A 24,719-nucleotide genomic window follows, 5' to 3' on the forward strand; every position below is an offset into this window, starting at 1 on the left:
CATAATGTGTAAAGAATATATATAAAAAATGATGTATACATTCTTTAATCAATCTAGCTATACATAATGTGTAAAGAATATATATTAAAAATGATGTATACATTCTTAAATCAATCTAGCTATACATAATGTGTAAAGAATATATATAAAAAATGATGTATACATTCTTTAATCAATCTAGCTATACATAATGTGTAAAGAATATATATAAAAAATGATGTATAGATTCTCAAATCAATCTAGCTATACATAATGTGTAAAGAATATATATAAAAAATGATGTATACATTCTTTAATCAATCTAGCTATACATAATGTTTAAAGAATATATATAAAAAATGATGTATACATTCTCAAATCAATCTAGCTATACATAATGTGTAAAGAATATATATTAAATATGATGAATAGATTCTCAAATCAATCTAGCTATACATAATGTGTAAAGAATATATATAAAAAATGATGTATACATTCTTAAATCAATCTAGCTACACATAATGTGTAAAGAATATATATAAAAACTGATGTATACATTCTTAAATCAATCTAGCTATACATAATGTGTAAAGAATATATATAAAAAATGAAGTATACATTCTCAAATCAATCTACATATACATAATGTGTAAAGAGTATATATAAATAATGATGTATACATTCTTAAATCAATCTAGCTATACATAATCTGTAAAGAATATATATAAAAAATGATGTATACATTCTCAAATCAATCTAGCTATACATAATGTGTAAAGAATATATATAAAAAATGATGTATACATTCTTAAATCAATCTAGCTATACATAATGTGTAAAGAATATATATAAAAAATGATGTATACATTCTCAAATCAATCTAGCTATACATAATGTGTAAAGAATATATATAGAAAATGAGGTATACATTCTTAAATCAATCTAGCTATACATAATGTGTAAAGAATATATATAAAAAATGATGTATACATTCTTAAATCAATCTAGCTATACATAATGTGTAAAGAATATATATAAAAAATGATGTATACATTCTTAAATCAATCTAGCTATACATAATATTCAAAGAATATATATATAAAAAATGATGTATACATTCTCAAATCAATCTAGCTATACATAATGTGTAAAGAATATACATAAAAAATGATGTATACATTTTCAAATCAATCTAGCTATACATAATGTGTAAAGAATATATATAAAAAATGATGTATACATTCTTAAATTAATCTAGCTATACATAATGTGTAAAGAATTTATATACAAAATGATGTATACATTCTCAAATCAATCTACCTATACATAATGTGTAAAGAATATATATAAAAAATGATGTATACATTCTTAAATCAATCTAGCTATACATAATGTGTAATGAATATATATAAAAAATGATGTATACATTCTTTAATCAATCTAGCTATACATAATGTGTAAAGAATATATATAAAAAATGATGTATAGATTCTCAAATCAATCTAGCTATACATAATGTGTAAAGAATATATATAAAAAATGATGTATACATTCTTTAATCAATCTAGCTATACATAATGTTTAAAGAATATATATAAAAAATGATGTATACATTCTCAAATCAATCTAGCTATACATAATGTGTAAAGAATATTTATTAAATATGATGAATAGATTCTCAAATCAATCTAGCTATACATAATGTGTAAAGAATATATATAAAAAATGATGTATACATTCTTAAATCAATCTTGCTGTACATAGTGTGTAAAGAATATATATAAAAAATGATTTATACATTCTTAAATGAATTTAGCTATACATAATATTCAAAGAATATATATATAAAAAATGAATTATACATTCTCAAATCAATCTAGCTATACATAATGTGGTAAGAATATATATAAAAAATGATGTATACATTCTTAAATCAATCTATCTATACATAATGTGTAAAGAATATATATAAAATATGATGTATACATTCTTAAATCAATCTAGCTATACATAATGTGTAAAGAATATATATAAAAAATGATGTATACATTCTTAAATCAATCTAGCTATACATAATGTGTAAAGAATATATATAAAAAATGATGTATACATTCTTAAATCAGTTTTGCTGTACATAGTGTGTAAAGAATATATATAAAAAATGATTTATACATTCTTAAATCAATCTAGCTATACATAATATTCAAAGAATATATATATAAAAAATGAAGTATACATTCTCAAATCAATCTAGCTATACATAATTGTTAAAGAATATATATAAAAAATGATGTATACATTCTTAAATCAGTCTAGCTATACATAATGTGTAAAGAATTTATATAAAAAATGATGTATACATTCTTAAGTCAATCTAGCTATACATATTGTGTTAAGAATATATATAAAAAATGATGTATGTATTCTTAAATCAATCTAGCTTTACAGAATGTGAAGATTATATATAGGAAATGATGTTTACATTCTTTATACATTATGTAAATTTTTTGAATATTTTGAAAATATTAGTTTTTTAATATCATCTAGTCTTTGTAGAAAGACATTTGTCTACCAACTAATCAGATTCAATAGAAATAAATTTACTTTTAATTATAAATTTTAAAATAAACTTAATATTATTCTAAAATAATGTAATTGTATATATAAGGTGTTATATAAGGTCACACTCTAGAAAATAAGAACAATAATTAACTGTTGTGAGACTCTTTCTAAAAAAATAGACTAAACCATAGATACCCAGAAACATGTTGTGCAGTAAGCATAGCATAAATATTTACTGAAATTTTAGAATTTCATAAAACGGACTCATAATCCATAAGAACATAAATACTCAAGTAAGAGTGGTATGAATTTTGTACTCTTCTTTTCTTATAATTTTTTCTTTTTAAGTATAAGAACAAAATAAACTTTATTTTATACCATAGAATATATAATTGATGTAATTAAATTTTAATTTTTTTAAATAATAAAATAACATTAATGATAATAATCATTCTGATTTTTATCTTTTGAGGAGTAAGATTAGATGTTTAAATTACATTTGAAAATAAAATAATATCTAAAAATAAGGTTCATAAAGTTTTACATGGTATAATCTATATTATCTAAATTTGTTTATAGAATTGCCTCTAATATGTGATGGATAGCCATATTCACTAGTATTTTTACTAAGATAAGTAGAACTATGTAGAAGGAAATAGAAATAGGTTTAATTGTTGATAACTTGTTGGAAAACTTCCTAATAGCTTTATAGACTTTACTCGTGTTTAAAAGTAATTGATAGGATGACAATTTGGCCACATATTGCATAATTAGCTACTTGTAATACAAGTTAGTCAAGTGGTGCATATATTAGGAACTTGCATTATAAATTAGAAACATGTCTTGTAAGTTGAACATGTGCTATGTGGCTTTTAGGACATTGACATGTAGTTCTTTAGTAAATAATATATAGAGAGACAAGAATAAGGCCTTTTTCTTTGTTGTTAATACTTTTTTTGTATTTTATCTTGGTTTAAGACTTCCTAGTCTTTTTGCATTTGGCAAGAGTAATCCTAATTTCAATTCTCTATCTATATTTTAATTATTTAGTTTCTCTCTTTTCATGATTTGAGAGTGTATTTTCATTTTTAGATTTTTGGTGTGGTTCATGTCCTTGACATAGTATATGTTTTAATCTTTATTGATATTGAATATTTTTTAAATTTTTATGAAATTAAAAATAGATAATCTTGATCATATAATTGCAACTAATAGATTCTTTGGGCCTTTACGATTCTTGCATGTATTAATTTTTTCTAATATAATCCACATATTGTCTTGTACATTTCTAGATTTTACATCAATTTTTTTAACATCAAATCATTTGCACATTTTATGATATTTCTTATTTAATTTTTTGATGAACATATCTAAGAAGATTCGTATATTTAAAAGATAAATAACCAAGCTATAACTTTCAAATATTTTGATTGGTTGAAATTAAAAATTCTTATTAAGTTGGCTTTGAACTAAATAAAGTCAATCTAAAAACCTTAAGAGGAAAAATAAGAGGTAGAATAGATTTTTTTTATATACATGGCATAAATAGAGAAATTTTCTTTACCAAGCTTGGAACTTTGTAAAACTTTTCTTCCAAACTCTTTTAAAATGGACTTCTACACATTAAGACTCTTCAAACTATGTTTGGAAACATTATGGAACCATAGGAAGGTTGACATAGAATTTTAAAGCAAAGGATTTGAAGACTTGATGGGCAAATAATGAATTTGGACCAGATAAGACCCATTTCAACTTTTTTTTTTTTCTTCTTTCTTTTATTTTTATAAATTTATTTATTTATTTATTTTCTTCCCCACTGATACTCTCTAAAGAAAGACAATGGCGTCAGCGAGTTCATGAAAGTTACTTCGACGACTTGTCTAATCAGATGTGGACTTGAACTGAAGATGCTGTGGCTGGAGAAACCTATTTTAAGGAGAACTTTTATTGAACTGTTGAAAAATAAGCGCAGTTGCTTGGTAGTCTGTAGGCGGTATAAGAAATGGAATAATCTAGTTCGTGTAAAATATTGCGACTTAAGGTTGACTCATGGCCTCAAAATGCACTATTGTGAATACCGTCAATGTAGAAGTCGATTTGATGTATTATTCATATCATTCTTACTGCACCCAATTGCGTTCATTGCATCAATTTAAACCACCTAGATGGTTGATTCTTGCAACAAATGGGCAAAATCTCCTGTGCGTTTTGATTCCAGTGGACAAGGTTATGCATCAATCAAGCCGTTACATTGCTTTATATCTACTGGAATCTACTGGTTATACTTGGCTGGTTTCATTATATCCACTGTTCATTGCTATTCCAGGAGGGTTAATTTACAAGGGTTAATATTTTTGAAATCTCCTTCATGCATTCCTATCCCAGAATTAATAATTGGAAATTGATTCCAGAGTTTGCAACTAAGTCTTCCAATCTCGAAGACTGAATCCTTCAACTGACGGCATCTGAATTTCGAAGCGTATGAACAAGCTCGCAGGAAACTCCCTCTGAGGCTGAATCAACGGTCAGGCAGGCTTGATGTGAACCTTTGGAACTGACCCCTAATGAGGACATTCTCAGCACAGTTTTGTCTCTGCCAGCTTCCGCTGCTTCGTCCAAATCCTATCACAGTCAATCGTTGCCTTTGGGTACATTGACAGCTCATTTGAATGCGATTCTCAAGCAGACTGTAGTTCTAGTACTGTTCAGTAATACAAGTTGTCAGAACCTCCTGATGGAAGTCGAGCAACCAATTGAAGCTCAAGCAGCCTTACGCAACTCAAGGTTTCTGACAGAGCGACTATTACAGTATAGAATTACCCCACATTTTTCTCAGGGATCCGGTGGGTTCATAGGGTGAAAGGACCAAAATGCCTCACGCAGCTCAAGGTTTCTCCCTGAAACAATATTCCGGGACAGCAACGCTCCACGTTTCAGACGGATCCGCTCTGTTCATCGAGAGTGATGACGTCAAATATGACAGAACAGCGACCTCGTGGGTTCCTCCACACCCTCCAGAATCAAGCTATGGTGGAGGAGAGGTTCAGAAAACAGACTTCGAAACAGAACTTGATTCGACAAGCAGAAACTGTACAGAACAGTACACAAGTTTGTTTCTTTGGACTACAACGATGTTGAGGTGTTTATTTTCCTCTTCTATGGTTCTTCATTAAGTTTATTTTTTAATATGTTTTAGTTATCAAATTTTGTGCAAATTAAAATAATGGTGTTTGAAACATAATCATAATTAAATAAAAATAAATAAAATAGAAAGTTTTTTTGATAGGAGTGTCAGACAAAGATGGAGCTCAAAATATTTTACAATACATTACAAAAAAGACAGAGCTCAAAACACATGGTACAACATGTATGATGCTCTCACCTACACCCTCAATTATAGAGTATGTAAAAATCAGACCCACAATCAACAATTCAGTGGATCTTCAACCAACGAGACCTTCGGGATGCAGCTCCTACCCAGTCTTGTTGACATCAACAGAGTGCAACCAAATCAGGACACAAACTGCATCCCAGAGAATAAAATAAATGTACATGAATAATTTGTTCTTCCCAAAGCAAGATCCAACCCCCCATTATTAAAACTCATTGAGGATGTAGCATTAACAGTTCTCTAAAAATAAAAGTGACAACAATGTTACATTGAGAAACTTGAATATTATAAAACAAAACCTAAAAAAAAAAAAAAAAAAAAAAAAACCCCAATTTCCATCAAAATATTTTTTCCATAAAAAAAACCCTTGCGAAAATGTTGCTTGAGAAAGAATTATATATATATATATATATATATATAAATCTCGAAGCAAGATCCAACCCAGTATGTCAAAGTTAATCCGCTAGATAAGGATAGTTTAAAGGGTTGTAAAATAGGGATGCTAATATCTTTTGGATTCATCCGTCAGCAACCCATATGTTAATTTCATCTATCGACGATGCTTCTCCCCTGTTTCAGTGCGGGTGCGGTGTCGTGTCATGCTCCGCGACTATATTTGGCGGATGTTGTCACAGAAATGCTTCGCCGTGATCGAGGTCTTGTCGTCTTTGCCAGTTCGATTATTTGATGCGGTGTCTTCCAGCGAATGGCTGCACCACCTCTTCTGTTTGTTTCTGTCAAAGTGGCTCTGAATTCCTTATTCGGTCGATGTCTTTCTCTCCCGATTCTGCCAGAAGCGGTGGCCCGCAAATCATACACTGATCGGCACGAGTAGGCAGCCGCGATTTGCTAGCTTACAAATTTTCACGGCTATTGTGGCCTGGTTTGATTCCAACTGGAGCTGACTTTGTTGGTTTGCGGTTGAAGAGAAAACAGGAAGAATTTTTGAGAGTTAGGAGATGAGTATAGAGCAGGAGTGGAGTTCGTGAGGTTGCCTGTGTTGTCCTGAGCTCTTTGTGTAGTTTGAATTATGATAGTTGTCTGTAATTTTTCCTGGCGGAACAACTTCTCCAATGGATTATGTTGCTTGAACTAACCTTCAGATAAAATTTCGCAGTTTCTTTACAATCCTTTTGGTTCGTTACTGGGCTTGCTATTCGGGTTGCGAGTAAGGATCATTGGTCATGCTTGTGAATTGTTGCCTACCTGATTTTTCTTTCTCGAGGCGACATGGTTTTCTGTTGTCATGAAGGATTTATTGCTGGGCTCCGTTTTCAAAAATTTTCATGAAGAAAAAGTAGAGGGGTTAGGCGATGGTCGCAGGTATTCGACTCCTTTGAGATGTGGTCACGACGTGGCTTGGAGTGACAGATACTCTGGTTTGAGATGGGATCCTCGCAATTAAGAGTGTTTTCTTCATCTGTCTGCAATTAGCTTATGTCAATTGTGGAGCCTTGAAGGAGGCTTTTGTAAGATCTACAGCTTTTTTGTAAGATCTGTAGATTTTCAATTTTTGAAGTGATGGCGGCGACACAATTTTCAGGTGAGTAAAGTCTTTCCTGATTCGAGCAACAATTCAGAACCATTACCCCCGTTCTTAACAATACTTCAACGACTACACGGAGCTGTTTTTCTTCAGCAAATGTTTGGGTGATGAGAAAGTGGACTTGCAATGTGTATTTTCCACTTTCATAATGTTATGTAGCGTGCATTGCGCAGACTCTGAATCATGCTCCCATGAGGCAATTGAGTGATAGATTCCGCCAACTTACCTTGTGCTCTAAACTTCACTTGTGTGTACTGGTTCTGCACAGAAATATGGGTGGCATTCCTGCGAAGCTTGAGTAATGTTCTCTCTGGGGAACATTTCCCTCGACCCGACGTGATAGACACGGATAATATTATTGCAGCTTTTATTAAGAATTCCTCTTTCCAGAATGTCTTTGTTTCAGGGCTCCATTTAATCTTTATTCTAATCCTATTAGCTATAATATTGGGGCACCGATCTAACCGCATTAATTCTGCAAGCTATAGGAATGAGTTCTTCAGTCCAGATTCATTCTTAGAATGGGTGTGCTTTCTCTCCACTTGTGGACTCGGTCTTTTCAGCTTAGGAGTAACTATGTGGTTACTGGCCTCAGGATGGATGGATCATCGACATATCCATGTGTTACAATGCAGTTTCTTTCTTGTGCAAGGAGTGGCATGTCTATCCCTGGCCTTCACAGTGAAAGTTCATAAAATACCTCAATACGAAAAACTAGTGCGAGTGTGGTGGATAGCGTCGTTCTTACTGGGAACATATGCTGCTGTTGCAGTAGTCTTGAAAATAATTGACAGCCAAAAAGTATCAGTTACAATGGTTTATAGTTTAGCCTCCTGGCCGGCGTATGGTTTCCTTCTGCTGCTTTCCTTACAAGGACAGAGCAAGTTGTCCATGGATCTCAAGAGTGAGGAGGATCCTCTGCTTTCGAGAAGTCACTCTGAAAATGGCACTGCTGAGGTTGGGGAGAAAGTTACCCCTTTCGCTACTGCTGGATTCTACAGCCGCATGAGCTTCTCGTGGCTAAATCCTCTTTTATCTAGTGGTTACAGGAAGCCTCTGGAACAAGCGGACATCCCTCTGCTTGGCAAGGAAGATGAAGCCCAGAAAAATTATGAAAAGTTCGCACAGGCTCTGAGGGACCAAAAAAGCAACAATAGGCAGGTTTCGGTGTTTTGGGCGTTGTCATCGTGCTATTATAAGCCGATGGTATACAATGGTTTATACGCACTGGGTAAAAGCATCACAGTTTCCCTTGGGCCTGTTGTGCTCAATACGTTTATACAGTACACTGCTGGAAAGCGGTTATTTCGGGGCGAAGGTATTGCGCTTGTGGTAGCACTGTTTTTTGCCAAATTCTTTGAGTCTGTTTCGCAGCGGCAGTGGTACTTCGGCAGCCGAAGAGTTGGATTGCAAGTTCGGTCTGCTCTAATGGCCGCCATCTATCAGAAGGATCTCCGCATTGCAAACGCGGGTAAGTCTCATGTTTGAGGATGCAGGTGATGAACCACTCAATACATGCATTTGCACAGTTGTTTGCGGTGGTTTGTCATGTGATAGTCGTGTCATATTAAATGGCTAGAATCAGTTGATCGGTACAACACAATAAACTGAATGTATAAAGAATGAAACGTGAGGCCTCAATGCAGTCATTGTGGTTTGTGCATGGCAACAGGAAGACAGAGACATGCGGCTGGCGAGGTGGTCAATTACATGTCAGTTGATGCGTACCGTATTGGAGAGTTTTTGTATTGGCTTCATTTTTCGTGGACCACTGCGCTTCAGATCTGTATTGCGCTGGTGATCCTTGCGTATGCCGTTGGATGGGCAACACTTGCTGGTCTTACAGTCATTATTGTGTCCATGGTTGTGAACACTCCATTGGCTCGATCTCAAAATGTGTATCAAACTAAGCTCATGACTTCGCGAGATGCATGTCTACGGACCACAACAGAAGCTCTTCGCAACATGAAGATTCTAAAGCTTCAGGTAACAGACAATGGAACTTGGACGTTGACGTCATGACGGCTTGATAATTGTTTTTGTATCTATGTTTAAATTCAGCAGATACATAGGTTCCGAAGGAGTCTCGAAGTGATGTTTGTTTTATCAGGAGAATGCAAAGTTGGGCGGTGCCTTGTTTCAGCTTTCATCGTTTGTTCAGATAAAAGAAATCTCTTGTTAGCTACTTTCTAAGATTCTTGTTTAATTATAGTTGAGGCGCTTAGATTGATACTTGTTAATATCGTCATTCATTTGCCATGTTTTTACAGGCATGGGAGGACAAGTTCAAGGAGCAGATATTGAAATTACGAAATGAAGAATTGATATGGCTATCGAAGGTCTTGTATCGAAGGGCTTATAATACCGTAGTTTTCTGGATGTCTCCAGTGTTTGTCTCAACCGCCACATTTGTAACATGCCTGTTTATGGGGACTCCACTCATTGCTAGCAACGTATTTACAGCTCTTGCCACGCTGCGGATAATCCAGGAGCCCATTAGATTAATTCCCGACTTAGTCGCTAACGCCATCCAGGTAATTAGTCTAGGGACTATCATTTCAGTAGCAATCGCTAAAGTAACAACATTGCGTAGATACTTATATATATATATATATATATATAAAGATGGCTCTGATAGAGTTCTTGTTTCTAATTGCATGTTGTCAGGTGCGTATATCGCTTGATCGTATCGCTAAATTCCTTCAAGAGGACGAGCTACAGCCTGATGCCGTTGTGAGAAAGGATCATTGGAAAACCTCAGACTACGCGATTGAATTCGAGGAGGCTACCCTCACCTGGGATCCAGATGTTGCAATACCCACCTTGAGGAACCTGACTGCAAAAATCAAGCATGGTCAGCGCGTGGCAGTGTGCGGAGCAGTAGGATGTGGAAAGTCCTCTTTCATTCAGGCCATCCTTGGAGAGATGCCCAAACTCTCTGGCTTGGTATGTAAGCAAACAAATAAGGTCATTTCTGTTTCTAGCAGTGGCCAGGAGCCAGTCACCTTAGCTATAAAAGTCCACACTAGTTTATTTAAATGTTTGTGGAAAACCTGACTAAAGGTATGGCCTTTTATTTCATCATAGAAAATTTGGTACTAAATTGGCATAAATTTCAGGGCTATTGATCATAGTTTTTTGATTGACCAATTCATACTTTGTGCAGATACGTGTGAATGGCACGGTTGCTTATGTTGCACAGTCAGCATGGATTCGAAGTGGCACATTTCGTGACAACATTTTATTTGGGAAGCCTATGGACAAAGAGCGGTATCGGAAGACATTGCGAGCTTGTGCACTGGATAAGGACATTGAGAATTTTCCTCATGGGGATCTAACAGAGATTGGGGAACGGGGTATGAACGTGAGTGGAGGACAGAAGCAGCGAATGCAATTGGCTCGGGCAGTGTATCAGAATGCTGATATTTACCTTTTGGACGATCCCTTGAGCGCCGTGGACGCCCACACTGCTGCTAGCCTATTCAATGTATGTTGCGCTGGTTTTTTATATGATTAGCCTCTGAGTGTTGATTAATGAATTCCTTATCTAGTGTGTCTCATTAACTACACATGTCACTGATACCTTAATCACATAATATTTTTAGATTCAAAAGGTGCACTCCATCTGATGAGCTCTCTTCAATATGATCTTAGATATTATTAATGACTAAAGGGCAATCAATACGATCCTCACAGGGTTGCATCATGGACGCTCTGGAGGGAAAGACAGTGATCTTGGTCACACATCAAGTAGAGTTTCTCCCAGCTGTGGATTCTATACTGGTAAGAAATCTTGTTCGTGGTTTTGGCGTAGTAAACAAAGCATAGCCTTGCATTGGTTTTGAAATTTACAGCAAAAATGAGCTATTAGTGTTGGTCGAACTTGTTATTGCTTCTACAATGATAATTAAAATCTATCTTGGTGATATATTCCTACAACAGTTGCTGCGAGACGGAGAAATTTGGCAAGCTGGCCATTACAATGAACTGAGAAGCGAAGGCACAGCCTTTGAGGAGCTTGTCACGGCTCATGAAGAGGTAATGGGCGGAATGTCAGAGAACTCAAGTTTAGAGCACAAAGCCACTGCTCAGAATTCAGATAAAGAGCAACTGCAGAAAATGCCTAGTCGAAGTCGGTCTAGGAGAGAAGAGGACGCTATTCAGCTGGCTAGAGCTAAGCAGAACGCTTCACAACTGACGGAGCAAGAAGAGAAAGAGATTGGTAGCACTGGATCAAAAGCATATGTGGACTATCTAAAGCAAGCCAATGGATTTTTGCTCTTATTTCTTTCGATCATCACCCAACTTGTCTTTGTACTGGGACAAGTGGCTTCGAACTGGTGGATGGCTTCCAACGTGGATAATCCAGCAGTGAGCAATGCCAAGCTGCTATTTATCTACTCTACGATTGCACTCACCACCGGATTCTTCGTCTTCTTTAGATCTGCCTTTCTTGCCATGTTAGGTGTGGAAGCCTCGCGGTCATTTTTTGAAGGGATGATCAGCTCTTTATTTCGTACCCCCATGGCATTCTTTGACTCAACACCAACTGGCCGAATCCTCAGTCGGGTATGCGTAACATTCTTAAGTACTTGAACCTCTATATTGGCTTGTGAGGAGTTTTAATCAACTACATGGACTTTGTGCCTTGTCTAGATAAACAAAATGGAGATGAGCACATCAAAGTAGACATCTGCATATTCTTGTTCTGCTTTATGTTTTATCTGAGATGACCGTGTGATTTAACTGTCATTTCAGCAATTTCTCTGCACTAGTGTGATCTGATATGCGAATTGCAGGAAATGAATGTTGAAGGAACACTGTCATTATGTTTTGAAATTTGATGCAGGTTTCCTCAGATTTCAGTATTCTGGACATGGATGTGGCTTTCGCATTTGGTTTCTCTATCGCGGCCTCCATGAATGCGCTCACCAATGTAGCCGTCAACACTTCCATAACCTGGCAAATCTTGTTCATTGTCATCCCATTTATATACGCCGCCCGAAAATTACAGGTGAAATATTCGTTTACGCTCTAAAGATTAGAAGTCTTATCAGTTAGTAGACTTTCTTACTTGTTGAGGGATTTGCTCGTAACAGATTGTAGGTTTTTGCGAGTACATTCAGTATTGTTGTTTGTCAAGTTTAATGTCTTTGATCAATGTTACGAATAACGAACCTATACCCTCCTTGCGTGCTGAGGGCCATACACATGCTGATGTTGAACTTTACCCCAATACAGCTTTATTACTTGGCATCTGCCAGGCAAATTATGCGGATCAATGGAACAACTAAAGCACCAATTGTGAACCACTTCGCGGAGGCCATCGCCGGAGGATCGACAATTCGTGCGTTTAAGAAGCAGGCTGACTTCGCTGTGGAGAATTTGAGTCTCATTGACGCTAATGCTAGCCCCTTTTTCCATAGCTTTGCAGCTATTGAGTGGCTCATACTTCGTCTCGAGTTCCTCTCAGCAACCGTTTTAGTAGCATCTGCACTGTTCATCGTTCTTCTACCCGAGGGTCACATCAACCCAGGTTAGTGTCAAGCTGTCAACTATTAGTTGGATTGTGAATAATTTGAGGTTCCAGCGGTGTTGTTAGCATGTTTGATCATCCTATTCATGTCTATCAAATTTTTGAACAAGACGTTCGCTAATGTTTCGACTTCTGAATAGTTGCACCTGGGTTTGGAATGCAGGTTTCGCTGGTATGGCCATCAGTTATGGTCTATCTTTAAATATTTCTGTCGTCTTCGGTGTCCAGCATCAATGCAATCTTTCAAATACAATAATCTCAGTGGAAAGAATAAAACAATACATGAACCTTGTCAGTGAAGCTCCAGCTGTAATCCCTAACAAGAGGCCTTCTTTGCATTGGCCAAGCACTGGCAGGGTTGAGCTTGAAAATCTACAGGTAAACCCTTCCTCTATACTCCATGACTTCGTCTTCGAATTATTCATATTGGTTTGACTTGTGCAGTTTCTTTGTCCCAAGCTACACTTGTTAATGCCTTTTTCATATCTATCCTGAAAATGTTTACATTTCAGGTAAATGCTATGTCGATTTCCAGCTTTTCTGCATACAGGTCGAGCTACAAAAGAAGCCGGAGTTGCGATCTTAGAAAATTGTTAGCACTAAACATGTGAATGTTGTAACAAAAGTTGACGAATAATGTTCTAATGCTACCATAATTCTCTTGAAGTTCCTTTGAAGCATTTGTGGATTACCTTTCGTTATGAAACCAAATTTTCAATTGTCATGACACAGGTTCGATATCGCTCAAACTCGCCTCTAGTTCTGCGTGGCATCACGTGTATCTTCCAGGGAGGTCAGAAGGTGGGCGTTGTGGGTCGCACAGGAAGTGGCAAAACAACTCTCATTGGTTCCCTCTTTCGACTGGTGGAGCCAGCGGGTGGAAGGATCTTGATTGATGGCATTGATATTTCAACCATTGGCCTTCATGATTTACGCTCACGCCTTGGAATCATCCCACAAGAGCCTACATTGTTTCGAGGAACTGTCAGGTTCAATTTAGACCCTATTGACGAACACTCTGACGCTGAAATTTGGGAGGTAAGATTATTATTCTTTTAAACCGCAGTCTTGGGTACTAAATTTCATACGAAGTGCACAAATAATTTGAGCTCCAAATCTGTCATCATTTCCTACTTTCCATTAGATTTTCCATTTGGAGTTGTTTTCAGAGTACTGATGAATTGATTCTTCCGTTGCCTTCAGGCCCTTGACAAATGCCAGCTGGGTGACATCATACGAACAAAGCCTGAACGACTAGATGCGCTAGGTGATTGAAGGAATCACCATTGTAGTCGCTACGTGTGATAAGAACGTTTTGACATTCAAAAAAAAAAAAAAAAAAGAAAAAAAAAAAATCTCATGTTATCATTATCTAGTTTGCATTGAACTATCTTAGCATTTCTCAACAGCTATGGATACTGAAGGCAATTGACGTGCTTTGTAGTTGCGGATGACGGTGAGAACTGGAGCGTCGGCCAACGACAACTCTTTTGCTTAGGACGAGCTTTACTAAAGCACAGCCGTGTCTTAGTGTTGGACGAGGCAACTGCTAGCATTGATAACAACACAGACGCGATACTGCAACGCATCCTGCGCCGAGAATTTTCAGACTGCACTGTTGTAACTGTGGCTCACCGCATCCCTACTGTTATCGACAGTGATGCGGTCATGGCCCTTCATGACGGTTAGTTTTCTTCTTCCCAACACTCTCTTTTCAGAAACCTCTCTCTATCCACTAATCACCGTGTTATTTACAATACAAACTTTGTAATCTATCTTGAAAGATGTTGCATTTCTTCAAGAGCTACATGCTCCAAGCGTCAGGACTAATTCCGTGATTTGCTGATGGAGCTTCAACACTGTCAAAGGATATCCATTTGCACAACAGTGACGATGTTTCCTCGATTTGTTTTCTTGCTATCTGTGTTCGCAGGTAAAATGGCTGAATTTGACGAACCGAAGAAGCTGTTGGAGGATCCCAGCTCTCTGTTTGCCAAGCTTGTTGCTGAGTATTGGGCCAATATCCACCACTGAGGTAAGAGTTTTGTAGGAATTGATTCTACAACATATAACAAGTTTGTGGACATTTTAGATTGAACAGCTGCCACACTACTGAAGACTACCATGCTGCTCCCGTGAATTGATTTAAGAGCTCTTAAATCACTTAAGATATATTCTCTGCATATGTTTCTACTTTGATTTGGTTAGGTGACAAATTTTGCCTCGCAAAATGTTGAAAATGTTGTTGAAAATCACTCGACTCATCCAGTTTTAAAACTTGCAAACGATGGAACATGTTTCCATTTTGGTATTCTTCACACTATCAGTATATGTATGTGAGGAATTAAATTTTGAATAAAAGTAATGGTTACTCACTTTCATTTTCAGTCAGAAACTTCATTTTGAGTGCCTTGATGATTTTATGCAGACAGTTAGACCCGTTAGACAGATATGATAGTTGAAACTATCTGTTCATTTTAAAAACGTATAGTATTCATACTGAAACATGGAGATTATGTACTAGTTTGTTGCAACATTCACAATCACACTTCCAACTGTTGTGACGATGTACTAGATCGATTTGTGGCAACATGGCAAGGGCAGTAGGCTGGTTATAAGGATGAAGACTGTTTAAGCGACATCCTACAAATAATGGCGAACATATATCTCCATCATGAAGTCATTGCAATATTCATAATTACATGGACCATCTTCACCAAAATGCAATGTTCGCGGTCGGCGTTGCTTCAAGTTTCAATCACCTTAGGCACCGACTCTTGAGACATAGGACTTTGATATAAATCTAGGTTACATATGAAACTACACCATACACTCTAGAAAGGTCCAACAGGTTTAGGTGCGTCTCCCTTGGATATCCCTTACAACTGAGTCGGAAGTAGATGAAAGGTTGTTTTATCTCCGCATCTCGTCGCTTTCAAAGATAGAGTGGAATCATCACGGGTGCCTACAAAAACAATCACAGATGCGCAGGACAGTGTCACCGTGTATTAAGTGTAACACACACGGATCAGGTTGTGCACATCGATAATGAATACACAAGAGAGTTGTTGATCATCTTGTTCGACAAGCGATCCTGGTCTACATAATCAATTTACCAACGAGTAATACCACACACATGTACGGTCACGTGTGTTAGCACATCTGCATGACGAAAATGAATGGCAACGATAAACTTCACAAATCATCAAACGTTACGCGCTAAAGCATGGTTGTCTTCAAGCAAGCAACAATCAACGACCTCGGGTAAAAGCGTCGAAGAATGAAATCAGTCTAACGATGTCGAAGTAGGCTAAATTTCAGGAAAATGATGGTGTTACAAAACACCAATTAATTTGAATACGGAAACCACTTGACTCAAGCTCTTTCACCCCTGATACGGCGAGCCAGCTGGATATCCTTCGGCATAATGGTTACACGCTTCGCATGAATTGCACACAAGTTCGTGTCCTCGAACAGACCAACCAAGTACGCCTCCGAAGCCTCCTGCAACGCCAACACTGCAGAGCTTTGGAACCTCAAATCCGTCTTAAAATCCTGCGCAATCTCACGTACCAAACGTTGGAACGGCAATTTCCGGATAAGCAACTCCGTCGACTTCTGATACTTCCTAATCTCACGGAGCGCCACCGTCCCCGGCCTGTAACGGTGAGGCTTCTTGACACCTCCAGTAGCAGGAGCAGACTTACGAGCAGCCTTGGTGGCCAGCTGCTTGCGAGGCGCCTTGCCTCCCGTAGACTTACGAGCGGTCTGCTTAGTACGCGCCATCCCTGCACGAGTTCAACTACTAAAACAACGCTCTAATCAACCAACTGCAAGAGAAACAAGACCGTTCAGAACAAAAGCGTAAGCAAAGATAACTGCATACTCAGTGTAGCAAAGTTGATATAGGAGAAGGCAAGAGCATTAGAAAGTCACAGCTTGCAGAGGAAGCAAACCAGGCGCGCGAGGGAAAACGAAAACTTGAGTTCGGCGGGAACAGTTTGAATCTCCCGCCACACATTAATGGGGATGGGAAGCGCGCCTCTTCCACGGTCATAGGGGTATGTAGACCCTCCAAGAATTCATGGTGGAAATGTCAGGAACCTTGTAGAATGTTCGATTTGTTGACATCATTTGAATTCTCGCATTTGAATGATCTCAAATTCTTTTAGTTATTTTCTGGACCCAAACCTGAATGTGGATAAATTGCACTGTTTTCAACATTAAGGATGCTATTGATACATTTTCAATTTTTATGTAAATATAAATTAAACGTAGCAATTTATGTAAACAATAAATAATGGGGAATATTAGGTAGACACCTCCCTTTTGATGTGTGGATATCTTTCTTTTACTGCATAGACATTCTTGTGTGCCTCACTGACAATACACCGCTGCTACAAGTTTTTCAATAAGTTGGATATTAATGAGGTTGAAAGGTATAATAACAGCAACAACAATAATAATAAAGCATTACTAATGTAAAAGCTAACCAAAACAACCAAAACAAATTAACAATAATAAAAATAAATAAATAAAAATTATATTTAATTAACTTCTGAATATATTTTAAGTTGTTTAAAACAACTTAAGGATTTTGAGCTTATAATTTTACACCATAAGAGGGACCAATAATTTTATTGAATAAAAATTATTAAAAATATTCATATGTGATATAATATAATGATCAATAATATTTTTTTAATAAATATACATAAATATAATTATACATATAGATTTAATAAAAGTATATAAAATATATTTTACTAAATATATAATTGAATTTGTATTTTATATTTTTACATGCAAGAAGAGATAAAAAATACTTGTGAATAAATAATCAATTGTATAATATTTTTTTGTTTTTGAAAGAAAAACAGAGTTTATAAATTTAATTTACAAATTATTTTTTATTGTAAATAAAATAAATTTGTTCATACTTTTGTTGAAAAAAAAAGTAGAAGATATAATCAATAAAATATATTTTAAAATAATTAGAATTCTTTTATAATTTAACCATCATATTATTATTTTTAAATAATTTATCATTTGTATTAATTATATATTAAAAAAATATTATGTTTGGAGCTATTATTGTCTCTTATAAACTATAATATATAACAAAATAGGCAAAAATAATTATTTAGAGATTTTTAATATTCTAAGGTTATATAATTATTTTTAATTTTTATATGTATATATAGAGGCTGTTACTTAACTTTTTTATTTAATGTTATAGAAGAAAATAGGTATGCAAATGGCCATTGAATACATTTTACATAGAGTAATAACAAGCCTAAATTTGTGTCAATGAAATAAAATATGTTATTACTCTAAACCTATATGTCAATGAAATAAAATTAATTAATGGCAATAAAAATGATATATATATATATATATATATATAGTTTTTAAAGCCACACCTCAATTTTGTTAAAACCACACCTCCCTTTCCACCTTATGATTCATTTTTATACATGACCCTTATCCTAGCCCTCGTCCCCACTTTGTCCCGACCCCTCCCTTGCTCCTATGCACATGCTTGAGGATGGTGGTGTGGAATAATTAGGGTTTAGTAGGTTTTCCATAGTGTAAGAGTGGTTACAGTAATCAAGTACAATGGAAGTGTTAAGTGAAAATTAATTTGGAGATTAAAGTAAATTTGTTCATTATCTTTTTTTGTCCATATATATATATATATATATATATAGTCTAATATAGAAAGTATTTTTACAAAAATAGATGATAAAAATTTAACCATAATTTTTATAGTTTTAAATATATATGTGGTAGACATGCACGTATTATTTGTATTAATTTATCTAAATATGAATATATTTTATTTTATACATTTTAAATACCAAATTTAAATATTCAATGACAAAACATACAATCTTTTTAAAAAATAATTTTTATATTGGTATCAATTGCAAAAATTAAATTGCATTGGTCAAAGGAAATTTTTATTGATTACAAAATTTACTGTTAGTTTCATTAAGTATTAAGATAAGTATATATAATTGCATAAAAATAAAAATAAATTTATATGATTTAAATATTATAATTACTTGAGCTCAAAGTCTAGAGATTTATTAGACTTTAAATAAAAAATTTAATTTCGTATTATAATCACCTAAAAATAAAAAAAAGTTACAACGAGTCATTGAAAATTTAAAGAAAAAGCTTTTAATTTTGAAAATTGTGCGAATTAAAGAAACTTTAATCTCTTTTTTATTTTTTAATCTCTTTTTTATTTTTTTATTAATAGTTAAATAATATTACAATGATGTCTTTGATTAAACCACAGGTTGTGCATGTCAATAAATAAATTAATTTTAAGATTTCTATTCTTTTTTCCTTACTCTAGCCAAAAGTTCTCCGTGCTAAAAAAGAAAATTGTTACACAAAATATGTACAAAAGTTGTATTCTTTCTAATTATTCTTAATAAGAACAATAATTACTTGAATATTTCACTTTCACTTCCAAATTAGTTTTCACTCGACACTTCCATTGCATTTGATTATTGTGACAACTCTTAAAAAGCAAGGACAACAGATTCTTTTACTATTAATTAGTCAAATGAAAAGTGTAAAGTTTGATGTAAATTAGAATGCAACTTGAATGCATATTAATGCTGCTATTGTTGAAAAAAAAAATGCTGTTGTAAAGAAAACCTCTATTATTGAAATCTTATCTTAATTGTGACACTATGAAACATGATATGTAGTTTTGATCCCTGCATATTTTTTTGATCGGTAATAGTTGGAGGATCATGGTGTATTTTATTCAATTTGACAAGGATTTGTATGATACTGTTTGCTTTATGTATCTACAAATAGTATAATAAACTCCAAACACCTACAATTTAAAAAATATAATGTAATAAAATCTAGTAAATAAACTGATGCATGCTGATTGCAAGTAATAGGTGACATATTTCAAAATATTGCTTAAAAAAATAGAAAGGAAAAAAGAAATATATTGTTATTACTAATCTAAAACATATATTGAATGCTAGAATTGGAGATGTTGAGTTTTAATTGGAAGAAAAAATCTAATTTAAAAACTAAATTTGTATAACAACATGTATCTTGATCTTTAAAATTAAAAAGTCTATTTCCTTAGCATTCATTCATTCATTCATTCATATATACATATATATATATATATACTGACAACCGAAAATAACCACCAAAGTCACATTATGCCATCTAATTTTAATAATAATGATAAAAATCAATAAAAATATGTTCACATCTTTTGCAAATAAAGTGCCCAATGCATCACTTGACTCATAGAACCACCTATAACTTTCTCGGTGATTTGTTCGGCATCATAAAGCTTCTTCTTGAATTTTATGGACTACTTGTTTATTTACTTCTAATAAACATTTTTTCATCTATGAATTTTTTTTTAAAGATAAAACATGTGGCAAAAAAATTAACAATAGAACACAAGATTTAATTTATTTAATAATTAATATGTAGGAATTTGTTGTTTTTAATAAAAATATCAGATCATGGCTTTATAATTCTTTAATTAGACATTATGATAATATTAAATATTTAGTAATTGAAACAGTGTTTTTAACATGATTTGATTTTCTATCTTTATACAATGTATTCAGGACGATTTTCTTTTTCTTTTTCTTCTTTTAATTGGATATTGGTGATATTATTTTTATTATCAATTGCTCAAGTATTCAAACCTTCTAAGTAATTAATGATTTACATACTACTTAAAAATCTATTTCTAAATCTATGCTTGGATTCTATATTTAATATTTTTTTAAAAAATTCTCCAGGCATGCAAAAAGCATGATCCAATAATAAAATAAACGTAGAAATGTTTTTGAAAAAAATAAAGATATAATTTTAAATAAGAATAATGTGAAGCAAAATATAATTAAATTAATATTAATTAAGCTAGTATGTATTAGGTTAATGTATTTGCAAATCCATCATTTTTATTATTATTTAAAAGCAGAAAAAGAAAAAGAAAATAAGAAAGAAATAGAGAATGATTTGTAAACCCACATGTTCAAACAACATTATAAAGAATTTCACCTTTTATACAAAGATGAACTACCTAAAATGTTGGTAGAGGGGGCCAACTGGAGTTGCTAATATAATAGCTTAAAAAGCCACAATTATCATATTAGATAATTATTGCATTGACAAAAAGAAAGAAAAATAAAAAATAAAATACACATAGTTGAAAAAATAAAAAAGAAATAGTAAATGGAGGAATTTAATTTGATAACTAATTTACAATATAAAGTATACACTTGAATGTTTAAAATAACAACTGTGGTTCAATCAATACTATCAACTTTTGGAAGCAAGAGATCAAATACTTGTAGTTTACGATGCAAAAATTCCCACCATTTTGTTTTCTGTAGCACCAGAAAATGCCATCCGTTGTTGTCAATTGGTAGAGCACATTTGAAGCTCGTCGGTGTGGTTCGAGGATTGCAAATATATGTTCGAAGAGGAACAAGGAGTGATACGTTTATTTGAAGTTTTTCGAGGGGAGTTTTGTTGCGGAAATTGAATTGTAGGATGAGAGGAGGATTATGGCAGATGCGATGGCCGGTTGTCATGTTTTGAGGAACGTGAAGAGCTCATCGTTGCTGCTGCTACTGCAGTTTCAACATGTCAAGGGAAGGAGACGCGAGAGTTGCAAAGTGAGGATTGTAAGTGGCAGATTTCGAAGCTGCTTAACAATCGGGCGTGAGAGGAGGAGCGCTCTTAAGTCGTCGGAAGCTGTCACTCTGCTCCTGATTTCTCAGGTATGCCTTCTTTGTATCTTCGACTGAATTTGAGTTTATCCGGCAGCGTTGTCTTACACACACAAGTTAAGACATACATTTAAGTGCAATCGATTTGTTCTTAATTTCCGTAGGAATCGATTTCACGAAAACTTCGTTTAACAAGTATTCAGAGTTTTTTAGACCTCAACCTTTCTGAATTGGCCTGCTGTGTGTGTATATTAAATGGGAGGAAGTCCACAAGTAATGACGCGAATTTAATGCACGAAACGTGAAGAGAAATATTTGATAAGAGTTTAGTAGATGGATGAGGTCTTTTGTAGTGTCGTCAAACTACCCCGATTCTACGATGGAACTAGCAGAATCAGTATTAGAGGATGGGTAAGCGGGAGTCCATTCTCGTGTTGAAACTGGTTTTTGGAGCTTGGGGTTGATTATGCGGCGTTTGGAATTTTTGTTTGGTTGTGGAGGGAGCAGCTCCGTGGGATACAATCGTTGTCAACCTCAAGACACTCCTTGTGCCGGAGAGGACATGCACCCCTGAATAATGTTGTAGCCAGGGATTTCTATTCACCTGAGGATGGTGTGTTGCTAACACCTTATAAGTGATTTCCTCGGAGCTCAGCGATCCCTTGATTTGTGTTTGTGTCTCGCTGATCAATCACAACCTCTAGAGAGAATGCAGAGATTGATGTCTTGTTGCTTTTAGTTGACAGTTTGATACGCCTAAAGGTTCATGCAACGAAATTCTTTACTGCAACTTTTGATGATGCCGCTTAGATTGGATCATTCTAGTCACGACTGCACCAAATGGTTGTTACGAAGTCGGAGCTCATTCGCTGCTTCTCATAAATCATTCCAGTGATATGCTATTGTGTTGAAAAGTTGCTTGTTTTGTTTTTTGTTTTTTGTTTTTTTCTATTCCTGATAGCTTTCGTTGAATTCATTGATAAGCGTTACAACAGAAAAAAACTCTAATTGTTTGCTCTGCTGGCGGTTAGTAGTTTCTTGGTGGTTCGTAAGGATCTTCTCCGCCGTGACTTAGAGTCTGCCATTAAGGATTTGCAGGTACGCTTGGTGACGATATGAGGTTTCCTCTCTTTCTCTCTCTCTCACATCCAGACATACATACATATATACACACACACACACACATATATATATATATATATATATATATTTTAGGGGACATAAATATTTTCAGGCTGTGAAGGACCAGAACTAGACATACATACATATATACACACACACACACACATATATATATATATATATATATATTTTAGGGGACATAAATATTTTCAGGCTGTGAAGGACCAGAACTGCTGATTATACAATAATCCTGCAACTTTTTTCTATTCACTTGAGTAGTGCATGCACCAGTTCATGATGTGATGAAGCTCCGATTTGGTCTTATGTACTTTTAGGATCAAGTGCGTAGTGGGGAGGCTTCTTCAGAGGAATTCTTTGAGCTAGGGGCTGTAATGCTGCGAAAAAAATACTATGTTCTTGCAAACAAGTATCTGGAGCAGGCGATCAAGAAATGGGATGGTGATGAAGCCGATTTGGCTCAGGTTTGATTTTTAAAAATTTTAATCTTAATTCTTTTTGCGTGACACATTTACTCCTACCCAGTTTTATAATTCTTGTATCGATTCAATGTCAATGTCATCAAAAGAAACATACAGAGCTGCTGAAAGATCTTCACTACCTATCAGGTGAAGTCTTCCGATTCGGGTTGTGCATTAGTCGAGGAAATGAAACAACTGGAGAGAACATTGTTGTTCTTGAAAAGAGTTTTGTAATAATCTTCTAATATTGAAACAGGATTAGTGAGTGTCTTCCAAGAGTTTTAGGTGGCACTTGAATAATGTTATTGAGCACCTTTTTCACAAAGTCTCAGCTCCGTTTTGGAGTTTGCAGGTATACAATGCATTGGGCTTCAGCTACTTCAGAGACAACAAGCTAGATGAGGCCATCAACCTTTTCGAGAAGGCAGTAAAGCTACGACCAGGGTATGTTATTGCATGGTACAACCTGGGAAACGTTTATGAAGTTAAGAAGGACTTCAAAAATGCTTTAAAAGCTTATGAGGAATCTTTGTTATTCGACCCAAATAACAAGATTGCTCAGCGACGACGTGATGCTATAAAAGAACGGGTTGATAGGTTTCGAAATATCCCTGACAAAGATTAATCCCTGCCAAGTCTCTGTGATTCAGGATCCTTAGATTAGCGAGTTTTTTTGCTTCGTTCTTCCTCGGCCACTAGCCTCGTTCGTAACCTCCATTCACTGTATCACTTTAGTGACTAGTTTCTTTCCTTTGAGATCTCTTCCGGTCAGTACGCACATCTAGCATAGAGTAGGTAGGACTGCGAAGGCACTTGGAATTGTCAAGAAGGTGGCCATTCAAGGTCTTTCGAGGCAAGACTGTATATGCGTCCTGAAGGGACGTATAATTTTGTAAGAATCTTTTTAACTGGATCAATCCCATAGAATTCCTCTGAATGTCCGTTGGCAAGCGCACATGCTTATCATTTTGGCTGAGCTGACCTTACAAGGAGTTTGAATCTGATTGATCCATAACTCTGGTGCAGATATTCACGCTATAGCAGCATCGAATTCTATCAGTGCACGTTGCGGCCGGCAGATCCAAAGAGACCTCGCTCTCATCCTGACACAGTAAATTCAGAGCATATTGTTAACGTTAATATGAATTTCCTATCAATTGATGGCCACCCACGTTGTTCGCCGCAATGTGTTGAGAAGTTGTAGAACCAGCACCCCATAAATTCCCACTTTGTGACAAAAGTAGTGCAGGACTAGGTTAAAAAAGAGATATACCCAAAACAGAAGGGGGCCTCAGCGAGTATTCAGGCGAGGTGGCGTGTTTTGGGCCCTTGAATCAATACGTGCAACTTATGCATCTCTTTA

At 35.0% G+C, this 24,719-nt stretch overlaps 3 protein-coding genes across 6 annotated transcripts; 2 read left to right on the forward strand and 1 right to left on the reverse strand.

Annotated features, from left to right (window-relative positions):
- The first annotated feature begins 6,588 nt into the window (after positions 1-6,588).
- Positions 6,589-15,401, forward strand: LOC112282878 (ABC transporter C family member 10). Its single transcript, XM_024521012.3, has 15 exons — positions 6,589-7,475; positions 7,747-8,949; positions 9,151-9,464; positions 9,749-10,012; positions 10,146-10,424; positions 10,645-10,965; positions 11,175-11,261; positions 11,421-12,047; positions 12,328-12,492; positions 12,720-13,014; positions 13,178-13,392; positions 13,747-14,052; positions 14,218-14,281; positions 14,459-14,698; positions 14,948-15,401. The coding sequence occupies exons 1-15, from the start codon at positions 7,454-7,456 to the stop codon at positions 15,046-15,048; spliced, it is 4,503 nt and encodes a 1,500-aa protein (XP_024376780.1). The 5' UTR covers positions 6,589-7,453; the 3' UTR covers positions 15,049-15,401.
- A 789-nt stretch (positions 15,402-16,190) lies between these two features.
- Positions 16,191-16,896, reverse strand: LOC112282886 (uncharacterized). Its single transcript, XM_024521025.3, has one exon. The coding sequence runs from the start codon at positions 16,798-16,800 to the stop codon at positions 16,390-16,392; it is 411 nt and encodes a 136-aa protein (XP_024376793.1). The 5' UTR covers positions 16,801-16,896; the 3' UTR covers positions 16,191-16,389.
- A 4,342-nt stretch (positions 16,897-21,238) lies between these two features.
- LOC112289014 (tetratricopeptide repeat domain-containing protein PYG7, chloroplastic-like) lies at positions 21,239-24,598 on the forward strand. 4 transcript variants are annotated; one of them, XR_016503269.1, is made up of 6 exons: positions 21,301-21,806; positions 22,263-22,368; positions 22,790-22,853; positions 23,213-23,359; positions 23,709-24,248; positions 24,383-24,522. XR_016503269.1 is itself a non-coding variant. In XM_090251122.1 (5 exons), the coding sequence occupies exons 3-5, from the start codon at positions 23,270-23,272 to the stop codon at positions 24,558-24,560; spliced, it is 360 nt and encodes a 119-aa protein (XP_090107248.1). In that variant the 5' UTR covers positions 21,305-21,806; positions 22,790-22,853; positions 23,213-23,269; the 3' UTR covers positions 24,561-24,598. The 4 variants fall into 4 exon arrangements, 2 of the variants coding, with proteins under 2 accessions (XP_090107246.1, XP_090107248.1); XR_016503268.1 differs by lacking the exon at positions 22,263-22,368 and having other exon boundaries at positions 21,302-21,806; XM_090251122.1 differs by lacking the exon at positions 22,263-22,368 and having other exon boundaries at positions 21,305-21,806; positions 23,709-23,800; positions 24,383-24,598.
- Positions 24,599-24,719: the final 121 nt, after the last annotated feature.

The sequence above is a fragment of the Physcomitrium patens genome, chromosome 1, assembly GCF_059467195.1.
Source record: "Physcomitrium patens ecotype Gransden chromosome 1, ASM5946719v1, whole genome shotgun sequence".
Lineage (NCBI taxonomy): Eukaryota > Viridiplantae > Streptophyta > Bryopsida > Funariales > Funariaceae > Physcomitrium > Physcomitrium patens.